Raw genomic sequence first — 19739 nt, 5'->3', positions numbered from 1 at the left:
CTCCCTCAGTGTACCCGAACAGGCGCCGGAGTGTGGTGACTAGGGGATTTTCACAATGACTTCATTGCAGTGTTAATGTAAGCTTACTTGTGACTAATAAACGTTTTGAAAAAAATCTTTGTTGCTATTCGACCACATTGGCTTCACACTCCCCACAGCCCCTCTGCCCGTTTCACACTCATTTTCGCTGGAATCTGATCTGTGCGTATTCCGTGGCCTCGCTCATGTGGGCAGTCCCGTCATCGCGGGGCAGCTTCGAGAGGTTAATGTTGGCGTAGAGAAGCTGGTCGGGATTTCCATGTCCAGTGTCTCCTCCCAATGGACCTTCGGAGAGATCCCGGGGAGTGGGTGTCTCCCCCTCTCTAGTTGTGTCTCCAGTTGTGTTCTGGGGGTCAGTAAGCAGCATGTTCTGTTTATCCTATAGAGAAAAGGAAATAGAAAACATTCTCACATCAATCCCTGGCACTGATAGGGTTAAATTATAGTGTCGCTTCATGAGTGTCAGTCAGGGGTCAACGCATCTGTTCTTTTCTCCCCATCTCTCTCCTTCTCTCACTCCTTCTCTCCCTCACTCTGTCTCTCTCCCTCACACTCTCTTTGTCCATCTCTTCCTCTCCATATCTTTGTCTTTCTTTCTCTCTCTCTCTGTCTCTCTCTCTCTCTGTCTCTCTCTTTCTCTCTCTCTCTCTCTCTGTCTCTCTCTCTGTCTCTCTCTCTCTCTCTCTGTCTGTCTCTCTCTCTCTCTCTGTCTGTCTCTCTCTCTCTCTCTGTCTCTCTCTCTCAGTCTCTCCCTCTCACATAGATTCAGAGATTCCCTGCAGTGCAGAAGCACAGTAAGAAGTCTCACAACACCAGGTTAAAGTCCAACAGGTTTATTTGGCAGCACTAGCTTTCGGAGACCCAAGCCCCTTCTTCAGGTGAGTGAGGACTTGTGTTCACAAACAGGGCATATAAAGACACAAACTCAATTCACAAGATAATGGTTGGAATGCGAGTCTTTACAGGTAATCAAGTCTTAAAGGTACAGACAATGTGAGTGGAGAGAGGGTTAAGCACAGGTTAAAGAGATGTGTATTGTCTCCAGCCAGGACAGTTAGTGAGATTTTGCAAGCCCAGGCAAGCTGTGGGGGTGACAGATAGTGTGACATGAACCGTCCGCATGTGTGCGGAACTTGGCTATCAGTTTCTGCTCAGCGACTCTGCGCTGTCGTGTGTCGTGAAGGCCGCCTTGGAGAACGCTTACCCGAAGATCAGAGGCTGAATGCCTGTGACTGCTGAAGTGTTCTCTGACTGGAAGGGAACGCTCTTGCCTGGTGATTGCCGAGTGGTGTTCATTCATCCGTTGTCATAGCGTCTGCATGGTCTCCCCAATGTACCATGCCTTGGGACATCCATTCCTGCAGCCTATCAGGTAGACAATGTTGGCCGAGTCGCAAGTGTAGGTACCGTGTACCTGGTAGATGGTGTTCTCACGTGAGATGATGGCATCCGTGTCGATGATCCGGCACGTCTTGCAGAGGTTGCTGTGGCAGGGTTGTGTGGTGTCGTGGTCATTGTTCTCCTGAAGGCTGGGTAGTTTGCTCCGGCAATGGTCTGTTTGAGGTTGTGCGGTCGTTTGAAGGCAAGAAGTGGGGGTGTAGGGATGGCCTTGGCGAGATGTTCGTCTTCATCAATGACATGTTGAAGGCTCCGGAGGAGATGTCGTAGCTTCTCCGCTCCAGGGAAGTACTGGACGACGAAGGGTACTCTGTCCGCCGTGTCCCGTGTTTGTCTTCTGAGAAGGTCTTACGGTTTTACGCTGTGGCGCGTTGGAACTGTCGATCGATGAGTCGAGCGCCATATCCTGCTCTTATGAGGGCGTCTTTCAGGGTCTGCAGGTGTCTGTTGCGATCCTCCTCATCTGAGCAATCCTGTGTATACGGAGGGCTTGTCCGTAGGGGATGGCTTCTTTAACGTGTTTAGGGTGGAAGCTGGAGAAGTGGAGCATCATGAGGTTATCCGTGGGCTTGCGGTACAGTGAGGTGCTGAGGTGACCGTCCTTGATGGAGATGCGTGTGTCCAAGAATGCAACCGATTCCGGAGAGCAGTCCATGGTGAGTCTGATGGTGGGATGGAACTTGTTGATGTCACCATATAGTTGTTTCAGTGATTGTTCACCATGAGTCCAAAGGAAGAAAATGTCATCGATGTATCTGGTGTATAGCATTGGTTGAAGGTCCTGTGCGGTGGAGAGGTCTTGTTCGAACCTGTGCATAAAGATGTTGGCGTATTGAGGTGCGAATTTGGTCCCCATGGCTGTTCCGTGTGTCTGGATGAACATAGGAACATAAGAAATATGAAGAACTGGTTGTTGAAGGTGAAGACGTTGTGGTCCAGGATGAAGTGGATGAGTTGTAGAATTGCATCTGGAGATTGACAGTTGTTAGCATTGAGCACTGAGGCAGTTGCAGCAATGCCATCATCGTGGGGGATGCTGGTGTAGAGTGCCGAGACATCCATTGTGACGAGAGTGCTCCTGGTTCAACTGCTCCATGTGTGCCGAGTTTCTGTAGGAAGTCCGTAGTGTCGCAACAGAAGCTGGGGGTTCTTTGTAAAATGGGTTTCAGGATGCCCTTGATGTAGCCAGAGAGGTTCTCACACAGGGTCCCATTGCCCGATACGATGGGATGGCCGAGTGTGTTAGCCTTGTGTATCTTCAGGAGGCAGTAGAGATCTCCAACGCGGGGAGTACGTGGGATGAGAGCACGGAGGGTGCTCTGAAGGTCCGGATCAAAGGTCTTGATCAGAGTGTTGAGTTGATGGGTGTGTTCTTTGATCGGATCTGCGGTTAACCGTCTATAGTGTTCCTGGTTGTTCAGTTGTCGGTACACTTCTTTGCAGTAATCCTTTCTGTTCAGTATGACGGTGGCCCCTCCTTTGCTGGTTTGATGACAATGTTGCGGTTGGTCTTGAGAGCACGGATGGCGTTGCGTTGTGCTTGCGTGATGTTCGGGGCTGTCTTGTGAGTGTGGCTGATGAATCTGGTGTTGACGCACCTCCTGACGGCTTGGGCATACATGTCGAGTCGAGGGCAGCGGCCTTCCGGACGAGTCCAATTCGACTCTTTCCTCTTCGGTTGCTGCACCGCGGATCTCTCTGTCGGCTGTTCCGGTTCATTGGCTGTCTCATTGTGTTCGCTGTTGGCCCCTTGGGGTTTGAGGAAGAACTCCCGCAGCCTCATTCGCCTGATGAATTCCTCTGTGTCCGCAGAAGGAGGCCATTTGGCCCGTCGCATCTGCACCTGTTCCGCGAAAGAGGATCTTACCCAGGCCCACCCCGCGGCCCTAGCCTCGTAACCCTGTGCAGAGACAATGGCTAATCCCCATAACCTATACATCTTTACTCTATCTACCTCTCACTCTTGTCCCTCTCTCTCGATCACTCTCAGTCTCTATCTCTGTCTCTCACACTCTTTTTCTCTCTACCCCTTTCCCTTTCACTCTCTTTCTCTCTCTCATGCACTTTCACACTCTCTCTCTTTCTCTCTTACTGTTAATCTCCCCCTCTTTCTCTTCCACTCTCTCTCGTTCACCTGAATCAGGAAGTCATACAATCATAGAATCCCTACAATGCAGAAAGAGGACATTCAGCCCATTGAGTCTTTACCGACTCGAAAAAAGAACATTCTACCCAAGACAGGCCCTCTACCCTGTGCATTTACCATGGCTAATCTACCTACACACCTTTAGACACTAAGGGACAATTTAGCATGGCCAATCCATCTAACCTCATACATCTTTGGAGGAAACCCACGCAGACACGGGGAGAACCTGCAAACTCCACACAGACAGTGACCCAAGGCCGGAATTGAACCCGGGTCCTTGGCGCTGTGTTACACCCTCCACGTTACAATCTGAATCCTGGGATTTGAGCACCATTCTTTGTATACACAGGCCTCCCAAAGTGCCTCACAGCCAATGAAAGGCTTTCTGTGAAGTGTGTCATTGCTGTAATGTTGGAAATGTGGCAGCGATGGTGCACAGAAAGATCCCACAAATAACAACAATGACCTCAGTCGTCTGTCATTCCTGATATTGGTTGAGGGATGAACATTGGTCCCAGGACACCGGGGAGAACTCCGACAGTGCGGCACTCCCTCAGTACTGACTCTCTGACAATGCGGCACTCCCTCAGTAATGACCCTCTGACAGTGCGGCACTCCCTCAGTACTGACTCTCTGACAATGCGGCACTCCCTCAGTACTGACCCTCTGACAGTGCAGCACTCCCTCAGTCCTGACCCTTTGACAGTGCGGCACTCCCTCAGTAGTGACCCTCTGACAGTGCGGCACTCCCTCAGTACTGACCCTCTGACAGTGTGGCACTCCCTCAGTACTGACCCTCTGACAGCGCGGCACTCCCTCAGTACTGACCCTCTGACAGTGTGGCACTCCCTCAGTACTGACCCTCTGACAGTGCGGCACTCCCTCAGTACTGATCCTCTGACAGTGCAGTGCTCCCTCAGTACTGACCCTCTGACAGTGCGGCACTCCCTCAGTACTGACCCTCTGACAGTGTGGCACTCCCTCAGTACTGACCCTCTGACAGTGTGGCACTCCCTCAGTACTGACCCTCTGACAGTGCGGCACTCCCTCAGTACTGACCCTCTGACAGTGCGGCACTCCCTCAGTACTGACCCTCTGACAGTGTGGCACTCACTCAGTACTGACTGTCAGGTTATAATGATCGATTATCTGGAATGTGCTGAGAGAGAGGGAGAGAGATTGCACTACCCATTTCGCCATTGCATTCTCCACAGGTAGAAATCTGTGGTTAACCCAACTTGGAATCTGGGACGTGTGTTGGCTGTACACTGGGATTGAAGCTTTGGAGTGAGTGTAAACAGCTCCCGTACCTGGTACTTCACAGAGAGTGGCCTGGGGCTCAATGCAATGTCACTGGTCTCTGACGCTCTCTCCTCAGTCTTATTCCTGCAATAACATAATATCACAATGTGGTTATCATATATCCAAGAGTCAGGGCAGCCCAGACACAGAGCCCACTGTAACCAGACCCCAACTACGGGACTTCTTTTGTTGGGTAATGTGCCTTTGAGAGACGTGAGCATGGCACCTTTCAAAGGGAAGTGTGTCATGTGTTCCAGTCTTGGTTTCACCTTTGCTTTGAGCAGAGCACACACACACACACACACACACACAGCTCAGATGCCTTAACATTTATACCCATTTACAACTGATCTCACATCCCAGTCTTAACAAATGGGCCCATCCACAACATGTTGACCCAATACCCTGCAAGTGATTGGTGCTTTGTGTCTTGTACAGTAAATAATGCCAGGCTGTTATATCATTATAAAAACACGCCATGGTGGCAGCAAGATTAAGTTCAGGTACAACCTGTTGAGCAGCCTCAGATTGTGCAATGGGGCATCAGAATGCTCTTGTCATTTTGATCTGACCTCAACAAGGTGGCAGTGCCCGAGTGTATTGCAAACACAGCACGTTGACTGCACAAAAAAGTTTCAGAGACATGGCACCGGGTCATGGCTCCAGGAAAATAGGTGGTCAGCCGACAGATCCCTCGTGGTGAGAATGCAGCGTGCAGCCTGTGGGACAGAGCATCGGGAGGACCAGCATGGGGTCAGCTCAGTTGGAGGAAGGCAAGTGGCCAGGGTGTGGGCCAGATTGACAGCGAGCGAGAGGGTGTCGGACAAACAGGAGCCACCATATAAAATCAGCTCAGAGAAGGCTCCAGTTATAACTGGCGACTTTTTAGAAGTAAAGTTTAAAGTTTTAAAAAAGTTTATCTATTGGTCACAAGTAAGGCTTACATTAACACTGCAATGAAGTTACTGTGAAATTCCCCTAGTTGCCACACTCCGGCACCTGTTCAGGTCAATGTACCTAACCAACACGGCTTTCAGACTGTGGGAGGAAACCGGAGCACCCGGAGGAAACCCACGCAGACACGGGGAGAATGTGCAGACTCCGCACAGACAGTGACCCAAGCCGGGTCCCTGGCGCTGTGAGGCAGCAGAGTTGTTGAACAAGAAATGGAATAAAGAGCAGAGACTCAATGTTTTAGCGGTGCCTTCCCACCACAACCCGTCTTCGTGGGTGGAACTTCAGGTGTTGCAGCAACACTCACCACAGACACTCTCAGAGAAGGAACGTCAAAGGGATATTGTCTAAATGTCCTCAAAATTCTCCAGTTTGAATTGGAAAACAGCTCCGAACCGAATTCAAAATGTTTAAACAGGGTACGGAGCTGTACTTTCTTAATTCAGGGGTCACTAAGCCAGACAAGCGAGCGACAAAAAATCACCAGCAATGAGGAATGAAGATCAACTCAGGCTGGACATCAGGAGCAAGTAGATCCCTAAATATATTGACACTGGAAATCCAATAATCCCGTTAAACTGTAGTATTCATCAACGAGAGTTTATCTCTTTTCCCAACAACCTAAAGAATCCATTGGCCGCTTCATCAGCAGATGTAGAACACAGTGAACCACTGATTCCACATGGAGTTCCTACTCATCCTTGGTTCAAAATCATGTCCGACCTCTTTCACGTCCATGCCACTGACTTCACCATCATGGCCTACGACTTTCCCAATACTTCATTATTTAACAGTTGCACAATACACCAAACACAACTGCCGTGCAGACTGTAAGTGTTATTTTTAGTCTATTTGGGCCCAGAATTATTACAGATAGTGGTCTGCAATTTATTGGTAAGCCACTTCAGGATATGTGTGAGAAGTGGAATATCAATGACACTACTTCTTTCCTCATTACCCTGGCTCTAAACCTCCTGTCTGGAGGTTTCTTGAATTGCTCACACTGATCTGTGGGATTGTCATTCTTCCACGTTGTTCCTGGTTTCATTGTCCTGGTTGAATTCGGACTGTACGGTGGGAGAGGAGGTGGAATAGATCTGATTTGCCCTCAGTTATGCCTCTTTGCCTTTGTCCTTCATCGGTTCAATGCACTTACGCAATAATAACTAAACACGAACATGTATTGTCAATTGTCATAGTCCTTTGGAAGGGGGAACTATTGTTTAAACAACAGCACTGGAATTTGTCAAAATGGTCACCACTTATCATATGATCCAGACTTAGTTTCACATTTGCTTTGAGAAAAGCACAGAGCCCTGACCTTCAAGCTTTATCCCTATGTGTAACTGTTCTTGTCTACCTAGACTTCATAAATTACCTAAAGCATGTTTACCTCATCCACTACAAATGATTGCTGCCTTGTACAGTCAATAAGCCCAAGGTATTACCTCACTCTCGTCGCATAAACGCTGGAATTCTACCTCCCTGCACGGGAATCGAAGCGGGAGAGGGGTGGACAACGGGAAGGTCCATTGACCTCGGGTGGGATTTTCCGGTCTGAGGTCGAGCAAGGCCGGAAAATCCTGCCCAACATTTCTTCTCCCACCCACCTTGCTCTTACCCCAAAGCTCTGCAATTTTTTTCCCCTTTCAAGTATTTCTCCAGTTGCCCCTTTTGAAAGTTCCGATTGAATCTGCTTCCAGCGCCCTTTCAGGCAGCAGCTCCTTCCAGATCACAACAACTTATTAATCTTCACCTGGATCCAGGACAATGAAAGACACGCCCTGGATCAGAAGGGACAAAGAAACCACTTGTGGGAGGGGGCGATGCTGCTTAATCCAAGAGACAGAATCACTGACTTAAGGAAAGATTGCAGTAAATATTTAGAAAAATGTCAAGTTAAACCTTCTCACTTACTTTCTCACAAACATGAAGACTAAGATTCCAGCCACACAAACACTGAACACGATTCCAGCCGTGAGTAATCCTGCTGTCCATTCACTGGAGTTTCTGTCTGTAAATCAGACATTAATTACTGTATTACACTTTTAGAAAGATGCTCCGATGTATCTCGAGAAGCGAGACACTCACTCAAAGTTTAAATACTCATTCTCGGGGCATGTCGACATTTATTTTCCATCCCTCATTTCCCCTGGAGAAGGTGGAGGGGGGTCTTCCTCCTGAACCACTGGATGGACACAAACTGGGAGACCAGTTCAGAGGGCAGTTATGAATGTTGGTGTTTGAGACTGGAGTCACGTGTAAACCCGGATCGGGTAAAAATTGCAAGTTTCCTCCCCGAATGGACTTTAGTGACCTGATCTTTGTATGTAATCTCCATAGAATTAAAATGGTTGTCAGGTCTTTATCACACTGCTACTTGTGGGATCTTGCTATGCGATAATCAGCAGCTGCATTTCCTGCATTTCAACAGTTGCCACATTTTCAAACAACTTGATTGGTTGTAGAGTTTTTCTGAACTGTCCAAACAATTTACGAATGGAAGTCTTCCACCTCAAGGTAAAGTGTGTAACATTTATGTATATAATATTATTGATGTAATATCCAGTCAAGCTCCACTTTCTCACTGTCCACTCTGGACTGACCCTGAGACACATTGGACCATAGGGAGGATCACAGGGATAACAGGAGGCCATTCAGCCCCTCTAGCTGGTTTCACCATTCAATGAGATGTTACGACGCAGAAGTGATTTTTCCCTCTGGTCGATTTTGGAACAACCCAAAGGGACATACGTCACCACGTAATCTTGTATCAGTGTGTGTAAGGTAGCAGGAAGTACCTGGGTTTTGATTAATTAAAGCAGGATCATCTGACACTCTCCATCATGAACAATTAACTGGTGAGAACCTTATTAAAACAATTAACAAACTGAATAAAATCCCAATAGAATGCTGTTCAAATATAACAAGCCTCCTTCAGGAATAATTAAACAAATGATTACAGAATCCAGTCACTCTCATCTAATATACAAACAGTCATCCTTTGGAGGTATGAACCTTCTCCGGTGATGCTCTAATCTGGAACACTTGGTCTCTCTCCATTCAGATGGTGATTTTATGAAAATATACATGAAACTGCAGGATTTACATAGAGCTTCACCTTCCCTCCTTCAGACTCAAGAGATGGCAAGCATACTCTGATTGTTATCCCCCCTTGTCCAGGTTTAAATACCTGGAATTACCTCACAATATTCCTGCGATCTGAGTGGCTTGAGGCTGCCAACAACTCTGACATTTGACTTCCATTGGTTCTGTGTCTCTGCATGCTTGCTTTAAACTCATTGGTCCAATTCAAAAGCCTGTTTTGTAAGGTTGGAACACTGACTACGAGGCTTTGGTACAAATGTTGGAAAAACCAGCTTCGGCAGCTTGCACTCTGCAATTTAAAATCCATACATAAAGACAGCCGCCTTTTTCAGAGACAATCCGATATGATTTCTTCTTTTTTTGCTTTGCGTTTCTTTTCACTGTTTACATTTGTCAAACACCACATTTTTAACCTTACATATGCAACTTCACAACAGAGATTATGGATTACCTGTGACCTAACTCCATCTAATCACATTCGCCACACATCCCTGAATATCTTCAGTTAAAAAAACACTACTCAGGCTTATAATTAACAATTTGATCGACTAATAGTTTCTACTTGGGGAAGAAAGTTCTAAATTTCTGCCACACTTTGAGTGCCGAAATATTCCCTTATTTCACCCCTGATGTATCCACCTCTAATTTTTAGACTCTATCCACTCGTCTGAGACTCCTCCAAATGAGTGTAAATAGCTTGTCTCTATCGACCCCATCTGCTCTTCTTGGTCAAAGAGATTAGTTGTTAGGAGCATCCCAAAGGAGATGGAGAGAGAGGGAGAGAGAGGTAGAGAGGATGAGGGAGGGAATTCAAGAGTTCAGGGGTCAAGGGAGCTGTGCGGAGATTGATCCTGAGCCATTCTCTCACCTTTGACCCACAGATACACCTTGAACATGGCTTCCCCGTGCGGGTTTCGAACCGAGCAAGTTGCCATCACTTCTTCCTCATCCTGGGGTCCCAGCAGGATCAGGGAGCCAATCATCAGATGCCCATCTCTGACCTGCCATGACACCAACCGTCCTTGTGTTTGGTTACCACTGATGTTGGCATGGGGCAGGTGCCAGGTAAGGTCTCCAGGTGGGTTGGAGTTGGCCACACAGACACAGGTGATCCCCTCTGAACTGCTGGTGCAGGCTGACTTCTGGGAAATCTCAGGCTTATCTGAGGAGGGAAGGAGAACACTGAGACAACCTCGGAGCAGGGTTAGAGTGTAAGATAGATTCTGAACACTGAAACATTCATCCATGACTCCGGTATCTCCAGACTCGACTATCCCAACACTCTCTTGTCAAGATTTTAAACCCTGAGTCTCTATTCAACACATCACTCTCATCACTCACTGACCTACCTCTTGCAATACTTAGATTTAAGAATCCCAATCAGCCCCTACAGCACTCTCTATCTCTGTAACCTCCTGCAGCTCCTGCAACCCCTCCCTACTGAGGGAGTGCTGCATTGTCAGAGCGCCAGTACTGAGGGAGTGCCGCACTGTCAGAGGGTCAGTACTGAGGGAGTGCCGCACTGTCAGAGGGTCAAGACTGAGGGAGTGCCGCACTGTCAGGGGGTCAGTACTGAGGGAGTGCCGCACTGTCAGAGGGTCAGGACTGAGGGAGTGCCGCACTGTCAGAGGGTCAGTATTGAGGGAGTGCCGCACTGTCAGAGGGTCAGTACTGAGGGAGTGCCGCACTGTCAGAGGGTCAGTACTGAGGGAGTGCCGCAATGTCAGAGGGTCAGTGCTGAGGGAGTGCCGCACTGTCTGAGGGTCATCACTGAGGGAGTGCCGCACTGTCAGGGGGTCAATACTGAGGGAGTGCCACACTGTCAGGGGGTCAGTACTGAGGGAGTGCCACACTGTCAGAGGGTCAGTACTGAGGGAGTGCCACACTGTCAGAGGGTCAGTACTGAGGGAGTGCCGCTCTGTCAGATGGTAAGTACTGTGGGAGTGCCGCACTGTCGGAGGGTCAGTACCGAGGGAGTGCCGCACTGTCAGAGGGTCAGTACTGAGGGAGTGCCGCACTGTCAGAGGGTCAGTACTGAGGGAGTGCTGCATTGTTGCAGGTGCTGTTTTTTGTAGAGTTGAGCAAAGTTCCCACCTCCCCTCCCCACAATAATATTCAGAGCAAACATCTCACTGGCCAATTGAAGTCAGTCTAAAACAGGTGATCTGGTCCTCACCATGTTATTGTTTGTGGGATATTGCTGTGCGGAAGAATGAAGGATGTCCTTACTTACATTGTACAGTCAGTCCGAGGATCCGCTTCGATGAAACAGATGGAGATCTCACTCTACAGGTGAGATTGTGTCCGTGGTGTTTGGGTGATGGGATGAGGGTCAGAACAGAAGTATAGGTCAGAGTGACACCATGCTGAGTTACAGTGTTTGAGACTGACCCAGGTCCGTCAGTGGGAGTGTCCCAGGTTAAGACAGGTGCTGTTCCATTGCACGTTGTGTTGAAGGTGCAGCTTATGTTCACACACTTTCCTGCAATAATTTCAGCAGGGAATATCGTGGGTTTATCTGTGAAATCTAACACACAGAGAATGGATCCTGTTAGATAAATATAACATGAAGCATCAGTTCAAATAGAAATCACAGCCCCACAAGAGAAAGCACTGTTATAAGGAGGAAATCTGACCTGAGATTACAGTGATCATTAAAGAATTTCCTATTTTCTGACTCAGTGAAGTGTTTGTCTCTCAGTTTAATGATCGTTCAGTCCAGAACCATCACATTGAGATTCTCGGGAGTGGGGGCGAGGAGCCAGTCACAGTTCAGGGTGAATGGACTCGTTACTTTCACAGAAGTCTGACAAATTAAAATTAAATTCTGTCTCAATCGGGACAGAAACAATTTGAAACAATCTCTGAACCTGCACCGAAAACAGATGATGAGGTTATTGATGACATTGCTGTCTGTGGGATCTTGCTGTGCACATATTGACTGCTGCGTCTCCAACATTACGGCAGGGACCACATTTTGAAAATGTTTTCATTTTGAATCGATTTGGGACGGCCTGAGGTGGTGACAGGCGCTATAGAAATGTGAATATTTCTTGTGCCAATATGTCAGACTATTAAACAGGATTGGAGAGATCGATGGGATTGGATAACCCGATAACATTGATGGACGCAGTCAGTACATTTAATCATTGATATTAAAGTGAGTATTAGAGGTTGCTTCAGGACTGAACTGGAAGCTATCACCAGGTTATTGATAAGCAGACACTGTTCTATAATAAGTTGTGTTTTGTGTTAATATGTAAATGTCACAGTTTGAATGTGAATTATTGAGTAATTCTAACACAGAACTTACCAGAAACATGAAGCCGGGTTACAGGGTGGTAGCTGTAACTATTCTTCTTGTCAAATTCTATTCTGAAATAATAAGGTCCAGCATCTCCCCGTGTGACGCTGTTTATAATCAGGGAACAGTCGCCATCTTTCAGGTCTCCAGACAGCCGGGTCCGATTGTGGAATTGTGCTGCCTCCTGATTGTGATCCTCGGAGTGAAAGGCGATCGATGATGATGACTGTTTCTTATTATTAAACCAGATTCCGACTCGCGGCTGGTTTCCCAAACACGATGGATAACTGTACTGACATGGAATCTGTACACACGAACCTTCCTGCACTGTCACCTTTCGTGGAGTGTCACCTTTCCACTCCTTTGACGGTTTAGCTGGGGAGAGAAATATCAATATTTAACACTGGATGGTTTGTAGATCCACTGGACACAAAATGTACAGATGGGAATGAATTGGGGGCATAGCCAATGTGTAAACATCACAGTTTGTGTTATTTCCAATTGAGTGATGAATGTGAATTATTGAGTAATTATAACACAGAACTTACCAGAAACGTGAAGCCGGGTTACAAGGCGGTAGTTGTAGTTATTCCCGCTGTCAAATTCTATTCTGAAATAATAAGATCCTGCATCTCTCCATTTGACGTTGTTTATAACCAGGGAACAGTCGCCATCTTTCAGGTCTCCAGACAGCCGGGTCCGATGGCGGAACCGTGATGATATACTATTGTGCTCCTTGGAGTGAAAGGCTACAGACGCTGCATTCAGTCCCTTATTTTTGTACCAGATTTCAACTCGCGGATGGTTTGCCAAATGTGATGGGTAAGTGTAATGACAGGGAATCTGTACACACAAACCTTCTTGTGCTGTCACCTCTCGTGGAATGTCGCCTTTCCACTCCTGTGTCAGTCCAACTGGGGAGAGAAATATCAATATTTAACACTGGATGGATTGTAGATCCATCAGACTCGATATCTCCCCCCTCCGTCACTGAGCACAGTGGCTGCAGTGTGGACCATCTACAGGACACACAAAGAACTCCCCAAGGTTTCACAATGGATGGAAGAGAATCCTGGACACAGGAGTGGACAAGTTCATTCTACATTGACTCATGGTCCTCAGGACCCAGTTTAATGAAGCCAATCTTCCACCCAACACAACCTCTACAAGACGCACCAATGGAGATACATTCAGTGCTGATTGACAAGGCAGGACAATAGAATCATAGAATCATAGAAACCATACAGTACAGAAAGAGGCCATTCGACCCATCGAGTCTGCACTGACCACAGTCCCACCCAGGCCCTATCCCCATATCCCTACATATTTTACCCGCTAATCCCTCTAATCTACGCATCCCAGGACACGAAGGGGCAATTTTAGCATGGCCAATCAACCTAACCCGCACATCTTTGGACTGTGGGAGGAAACCGGAGCACCTGGAGGAAACCCACGCAGACACGAGGAGAATGTGCAAACTCCACACAGACAGTGACCCGAGCCGGGAATTGAACCCGGGACCCTGGAGCTGTGAAGCAGCAGTGCTAACCACTGTGCTACCGTGCCAATGGATTAGGAGCCGTCAGAACTCCCATCATCATAACCATCACGAATCAGTGATCAGTCTCACCTTCCTGAGAGATCTTCAACGCAGCTGATTAGCTGGTCTGAAGCAGTCTAATTGGTGCTCATTTTCTCTGCATTGTCTATGGAATCACCAATCACCAGACCTCTCGTTTTGCTGTTCTCCACAAGGGAGAACATTCTCTCTGTGGCCACTCGATCAGAACCAAAGGCCTCTTTTAGGGCAACTCGGTCTTTTTCCCAGGAGAAAAGGGACCCAACCTGTCAATCCTTTCCTGATATGTTTACCACACATTTCTGGGATCATGCTTGTAAATCTTCTGTGTGTCCTCTCCAGTGTCTCTATATCCTTTTTGTGATGTGATGCACAGTTCTGTAAGTGTGGTCTGACCGAGGAGTGATACAGGTTTAGCATCACTTCCCTGCTTTTCAATTCTATTCCTGCAGAAATCAATTCCAGTGTTTGATTTGTTGTTTCAGCTTCGCCATCCTGTGCTGCAGGTTTTAGTGATTGATGTGATTGTATCCGAGATCTCTTTATTCCTCTACACACCCTCGTTCTGAGAACCAGACTGACCCTGGACATGGAGAGTGGAGTTAGGGGGCTCCAGGTCCTCACAGATTTTGGGAATTTAATGTATGCACAGACCAGGAGTATGCAGCACATGCACAGTTCGGCATTTTCGAAATTTATCAGGCTGAGGGTTGGCCCAGTGTGCTTGTGCAAAAGTAAAACAGCGTGAAAACCCAGCTCACACAGCCCTGGAGAGAAGTGCCATCATTGAGAAGCTTCCCAGACAGAGGAGGGAGAGGGGATAGGATAAGTCCCAAAAGAGGAAACACAAATAAGAAACAAGATGAGACAGTGAGGGGTCCTAGTCAAGGAGAAACAGAACAGAGAAAGAGGTTCCAAGCAGATAAAGGGCTGTTGTTGGTGAGACGTAAGTGATGAGGGCTCAGGAGAAGCCTTGGGGATTGAAGAAGCCAAGGGAATGTTATTGACTCTGTGCTACGGGCTAGTGGGGCAAAGGTACCCCTTTAGAGCAGTGGTATTCTGTTCATCATGACCAAAACGTTGAGATTGTGCTTGCGAGCTGGTCCTTGAATTCATATTGAGAATCCAGGGGAAAGAATCTTAGCCGTCATTGAGGCTGCCCGCATTGTAGCGAATTTTGGAGAGAATTTCAAAGTGAGATCTTTGAAGATGAAGACTGGAATCCCTCAGGATTGAGACTGAATTTCAGTGAGATTGGTTGGCTAACGGTGTTTACTAATTAATGCCTGGGTGAGCTGTCGTGAAATCCATGGGATAAGTCTTGGTCGCATTTGCTATATAATGTGAAGTATGGTGATGAGTTTGCCTGTTCATTCACATGAAATCATATTAACCCTGAATGTTTGAGTACAAGGTAAATATTGTAAATCATTTTATCTTTCTAACTTTGAATATTAAAGTTTAATTTTGTATAATTATCTCCCACTTTTTATACCTTTTGTCTCTCCTTCCGGATGCTGCCAGACCTGCTGAGATTTTCCAGCATTTTCTCTTTTATTTTCAGATTCCAGCGTCCGCAGTAATTTGCTTTTAATCATCAGATTATAGAATTACACAGCAAGACAGAGGCCCATTTGACCCCTTGTTCCTGACTTTCTAAAGATCTATTCAATTAATCCCCGTTCACCTGGGGCAGAATGTAGCACAGTGTTTCGCACTGCTGCTTCACAGCGCCAGAAACCTGGGTTCAATTCCCAGCTTGGGTCACTGTCTGGGTGGAGTTTGCACGTTGTCCCCATGTCTGTGTGGGTTTCCTCCCACATTCTGAAAGATGTGCTGGTTAGGTGCATTGACCCAAACAGGTGCCAGAGTGTGGTGACGAGGGGAATTTCACAGTAATTTCACTGCAGTGTAAATGTAAGTCTTACTTGTGACTAAAAAATTAACTTTAACTTTTTTCCCCTCATAGCCCTGCACATATTCCCCCTTCGAACATTGATCCAGTTGGCCCTTTTGGAAGTTCCTTTTGAATCTGCTTCCTGCGCCCTTCAGGCAGTGAATCAATCGCCTCCTTCTGAGCTGCAAAGTTCAGATTTCCTGTGAAATTTAAACTTTGCAGCAGGTCAGGGACAAGCATGAGAAGCCGAATTATTTCACACATCGATACACTGGCTACTTTTTCTTGCTGCTCTCTTTCAGCTCTCTTGCACCTTATCGAAGTTTCTAGCATGGTGTGAATGGACAGGAAGTGTGACACAGAACCGCCTATATATTCATGAAGCTTCTGTGTTGTCTTTGTGGAACATTTGGACTAAAATTAGCAAAAAAAATTAAAGTTCAGGCAAATGCTATCAGAGGCCTAGCATCAGGATATAATTCATCGCCAGTTTAATCCCTGCTTCCCGACTCAACACATCACCCCCGACACTCACTAACCTACATCCAGCAACACCTAAGATTCAAGATTCACATTTAACCCCTACAACATTACCCCCTCCCACACCTCTGTAACCTCCTCCAGCCCCTAAAACCCTCCCGATCTCTGTAACATCCTCCAGCCCCTAAAACCCTCCCTATCTTTGTAACCTCCTCCAGCCCCTACACCCCTCCCTATCTCTCTAGTCTCCTCCAGCCCCTACACCTCTCCCTATATCTGTAACCTCCTCCAGCCCCTACCCCCTCCCTATCTCTGTAACCTCCTCCAGCCCCCACACCCCTCCCTTTCTCTGTAACCTTCTCCAGCCCCTACACCTCTCCCTATATCTGCAACCTCCTCCAGCCCCTACCCCCTCCCTATCTCTGTAACCTCCTCCAGCCCCCACACCCCTCCCTTTCTCTGTAACCTTCTCCAGCCCCTACACCTCTCCCTATATCTGCAACCTCCTCCAGCCCCTACCCCCTCCCTATCTCTGTAACCTCCTCCAGCCCCTATACCCCTCCCTATCTCTGTAACCTCCTCCAGCCCTGACAGACATGGCGACACAGTGGTTAGCACTGCTGCCTGTGTAGAGTTTGTATGTCTCCCCGTGGAGGCTCCGGGTTTCCTCCCACAATCTGAAAGGCGTGCTGGTTAGGTACATTGGCCATGCTAAATGCTCCCTCAGTGTACCCGAACAGGTGTACTAGGGGATTTTAACAGGAACTTCATTGCAGTGTTAATGTAAGCTTACTTGTGACAATAATAAATAAACTTCAACTGAAAACCCTGCCTTTCTCTGTAACCTCTTCCAACTCCTCAAACCCTCCCTATCTCGGTAACCTCCTCCAGCCCCCTGCAACCCTCCTGATCTCTGCAACCTCCTCCAGCCCGCGACAACCCTCCCTATCACTGTAACCTCCTGCAGGCCCTACAACCCTCCCGATCACTGTAACATCCTGCAGTCTGTACAACCCTCTGAGATATCTACTCCCCTCTAACTCTGCTGTCAGACAGGGAGGTTTAACAACACCAGCATAAATTCCAAAGTCGGACTTTAACCTGGTGTTGTTAAACTTCTTACTGTGTTTACCCCAGTCCAACGCCGGCATCTCCACGTCAGACAGGGAGTCAGTGTATATCAGTGAGCACTGTAAGAAGTCTCACAACACCAGGTTAAAGTCCAACAGGTTTATTTGGTAGCAAAAGCCACGGGCGTTCGGAGCGCTGCTCCTTCGTCAGGTGAGTGGGAATTCTGTTCACAAACAGGACACATAAAGGCACCAACTCAATTGGATTGGAATGCGAGTCTTTACAGGAAATCAAGTCTGAAAGGTACAGACAATGTGAGTGGAGAGAGGGCCAAGCACAGGTTAAAGAGATGTGTATTGTCTCCAGCCAGGACAGTTAGTGAGATTTTGCAAGCCCAGGCAAGTCATGGGGGTTACAGATAGTGTGACATGAACCCAAGATCACGGTTGAGGCCATCCTCATGTGTGCGGAACTTGGCTATCAGTCTCTGCTCAGCGACTCTGCGTTGTTGTGTGTCATGAAGGCCGCCTTGGAGAACGCTTACCCGAAGATCAGAGGCTGAATGCCCGTGACCACTGAAGTGAACAGAACTCCCACTTACCTGATGAAGGAGCAGTGCTCCGGCTTTTGCTACCAAATAAACCTGTTGGACTTTAACCTGGCGTTGTGAGACTTCTTACTGTGTTTACCCCAGTCCAACGTTGGCATCTTCACATCATGAACATATCAGTGAGAAGTTTTACAACACCAGGTTAAAGTCCAACAGGTTTATTTGGTAGCAAAAGCCACACAAGCTTTTATCAGTGAGCACAGGGGTGATGGGTGAATGGGACTGGGTGAGAGTTTGTACACTGGGTCACTGCTGAATTGCTTCCCAATCAGAGCTCAATAAAAATGATCTTTTACAAAGCTATGAGCCATAAATCTGTCCGAACTGACGCTGATATTACCTTGGAGAAGTGACAGGAGGAAGTAAGATTTCCCGATCATTGTCCAGTCCCAGATATTTCACCAGCTTCTCACTCTCAAGCTCTGAAAGAGAAAGGAGTTAATGAGACCTCACCTCTTGTCCGACAGCTCTCGAGAGATCAGAACTGCTTTCAGCCAATGTCTTCACAGACTAATTGGGTTCTGTGTGGGATGATAAGTGCTCTGCAGAGAGTCACAATATAGAAACATAGAGATAGAAGCAGGAGATGGCCATTCGGCCCTCCGATCGTGCTCTGCCATTCATTACAATCATGGCTGATCGTCCAACTCAATAACCTAATCCTGCTTTTTCCCCATAACCTTTGATCCCATTCGCCCCAGCTGCCTCTTGAATACATTCAATGTTTTGGCATCAACTACTTCCTGAGGTAATGAATTCCACAGGCTCACCACTCTTTGGGTGAAGAAATGTCTCCTCACCTCAGTCCTAAATGGTCTACCCTGAATCCTCAGACTGTGACCCCTGGTTCTGGACTCCCCCACCATCAGGAACATCCTCCCTGCATCTACCCTGTCCAGTCCTGTTAGAATTTTATAAGTCTCTATGAGATCCCCCCTCATTCGTCTGAACTCCAGTGAAAACAATCCTAACCTGGTCAATCTCTCCTCACACATCAGTCCCACCATTCCCGGAATCAGTCTGGTAAACCTTCGCTGCACTCCCTCAAGAACAAGAACATTCTTCCTCAGAAAAGGAGACCAAAACTGCACACAATACTCTCGGTGTGGCCTCACCAAGGCCCTGTATAACTGCAACAACACATCCCTCGCTCCGGTACTCGAAACCTCTCACAATGAAGGCCAACATACCATTTGCCTTCTTTACCGCCTGCTGTACCTGCATGCTTACCTTCAGCGACTGGTGCACAAGGACACCCAGGTCCCGCTGCACACTCCCCTCTCCCAATTTACACCCATTCAGGTAGTAATCTGCCTTCTTGTTTTTGCTTCCAAAGTGAATAACCTCACACTTATCCGAATTATACTGCATCTGCCATTGATTTGCCCACTCACCCAACCTGTCCAGATCATTCTGAAGGATCTCTGCATCCTCGTCACAGTTCACCCTCCCACCCAACTTGGTGTCATCTGCAAACTTTGAGATGTTACATTTTGTTCCCCCATCCAAATCATTCATATATATTGTGAATAGCTGGGGTCCCAGCACCGATCCCTGTGGCACCCCACTAGTTACTGCCTGCCAATTTGAAAAACACCCATTAATTCCTACTCTTTGATTCCTCTCGGCCAACCAGTTTTCTATCTGTCTCAATACACTTCCCCCAATCCTATGCACTCTAACGTTGGACGATAATCTCTTATGCAGGACTTTGTCAAACACTTTCTGAAAGTCCAAATACACCACATCAACTGACTCCCCCTTGTCAACTCTACCAGTTACAAAGAATTCCAACAGATTTGTCAAGCATGATTTCCCCTTCATAACTCCATGCTGACACTTTCTGATCCT

The 19739-nt window shown here is 47.4% G+C and overlaps 1 protein-coding gene across 1 annotated transcript; it reads right to left on the bottom strand.

The window, feature by feature from the left end:
- Positions 1-148: 148 nt before the first annotated feature.
- LOC144508365 (sialic acid-binding Ig-like lectin 13) lies at positions 149-18268 on the bottom strand. The gene is made up of 8 exons (XM_078236219.1): positions 18229-18268; positions 12800-13165; positions 12261-12626; positions 11181-11474; positions 9816-10109; positions 7757-7853; positions 4894-4969; positions 149-418 (listed from the first exon to the last, which is right to left on the bottom strand). Exons 1-8 carry the CDS (start codon positions 18266-18268, stop codon positions 179-181), a joined length of 1773 nt encoding a protein of 590 aa, XP_078092345.1. The 3' UTR covers positions 149-178.
- Between the last annotated feature and the right edge of the window lie 1471 nt (positions 18269-19739).

The sequence above is a fragment of the Mustelus asterias genome, chromosome 20 (assembly GCF_964213995.1).
Source record: "Mustelus asterias chromosome 20, sMusAst1.hap1.1, whole genome shotgun sequence".
In the NCBI taxonomy this organism is placed as follows: Eukaryota; Metazoa; Chordata; class Chondrichthyes; order Carcharhiniformes; family Triakidae; genus Mustelus; species Mustelus asterias.
The sequence above is the reverse complement of the archived record's forward strand: the minus strand, read 5'-3'. Positions and strand labels throughout refer to the sequence as shown.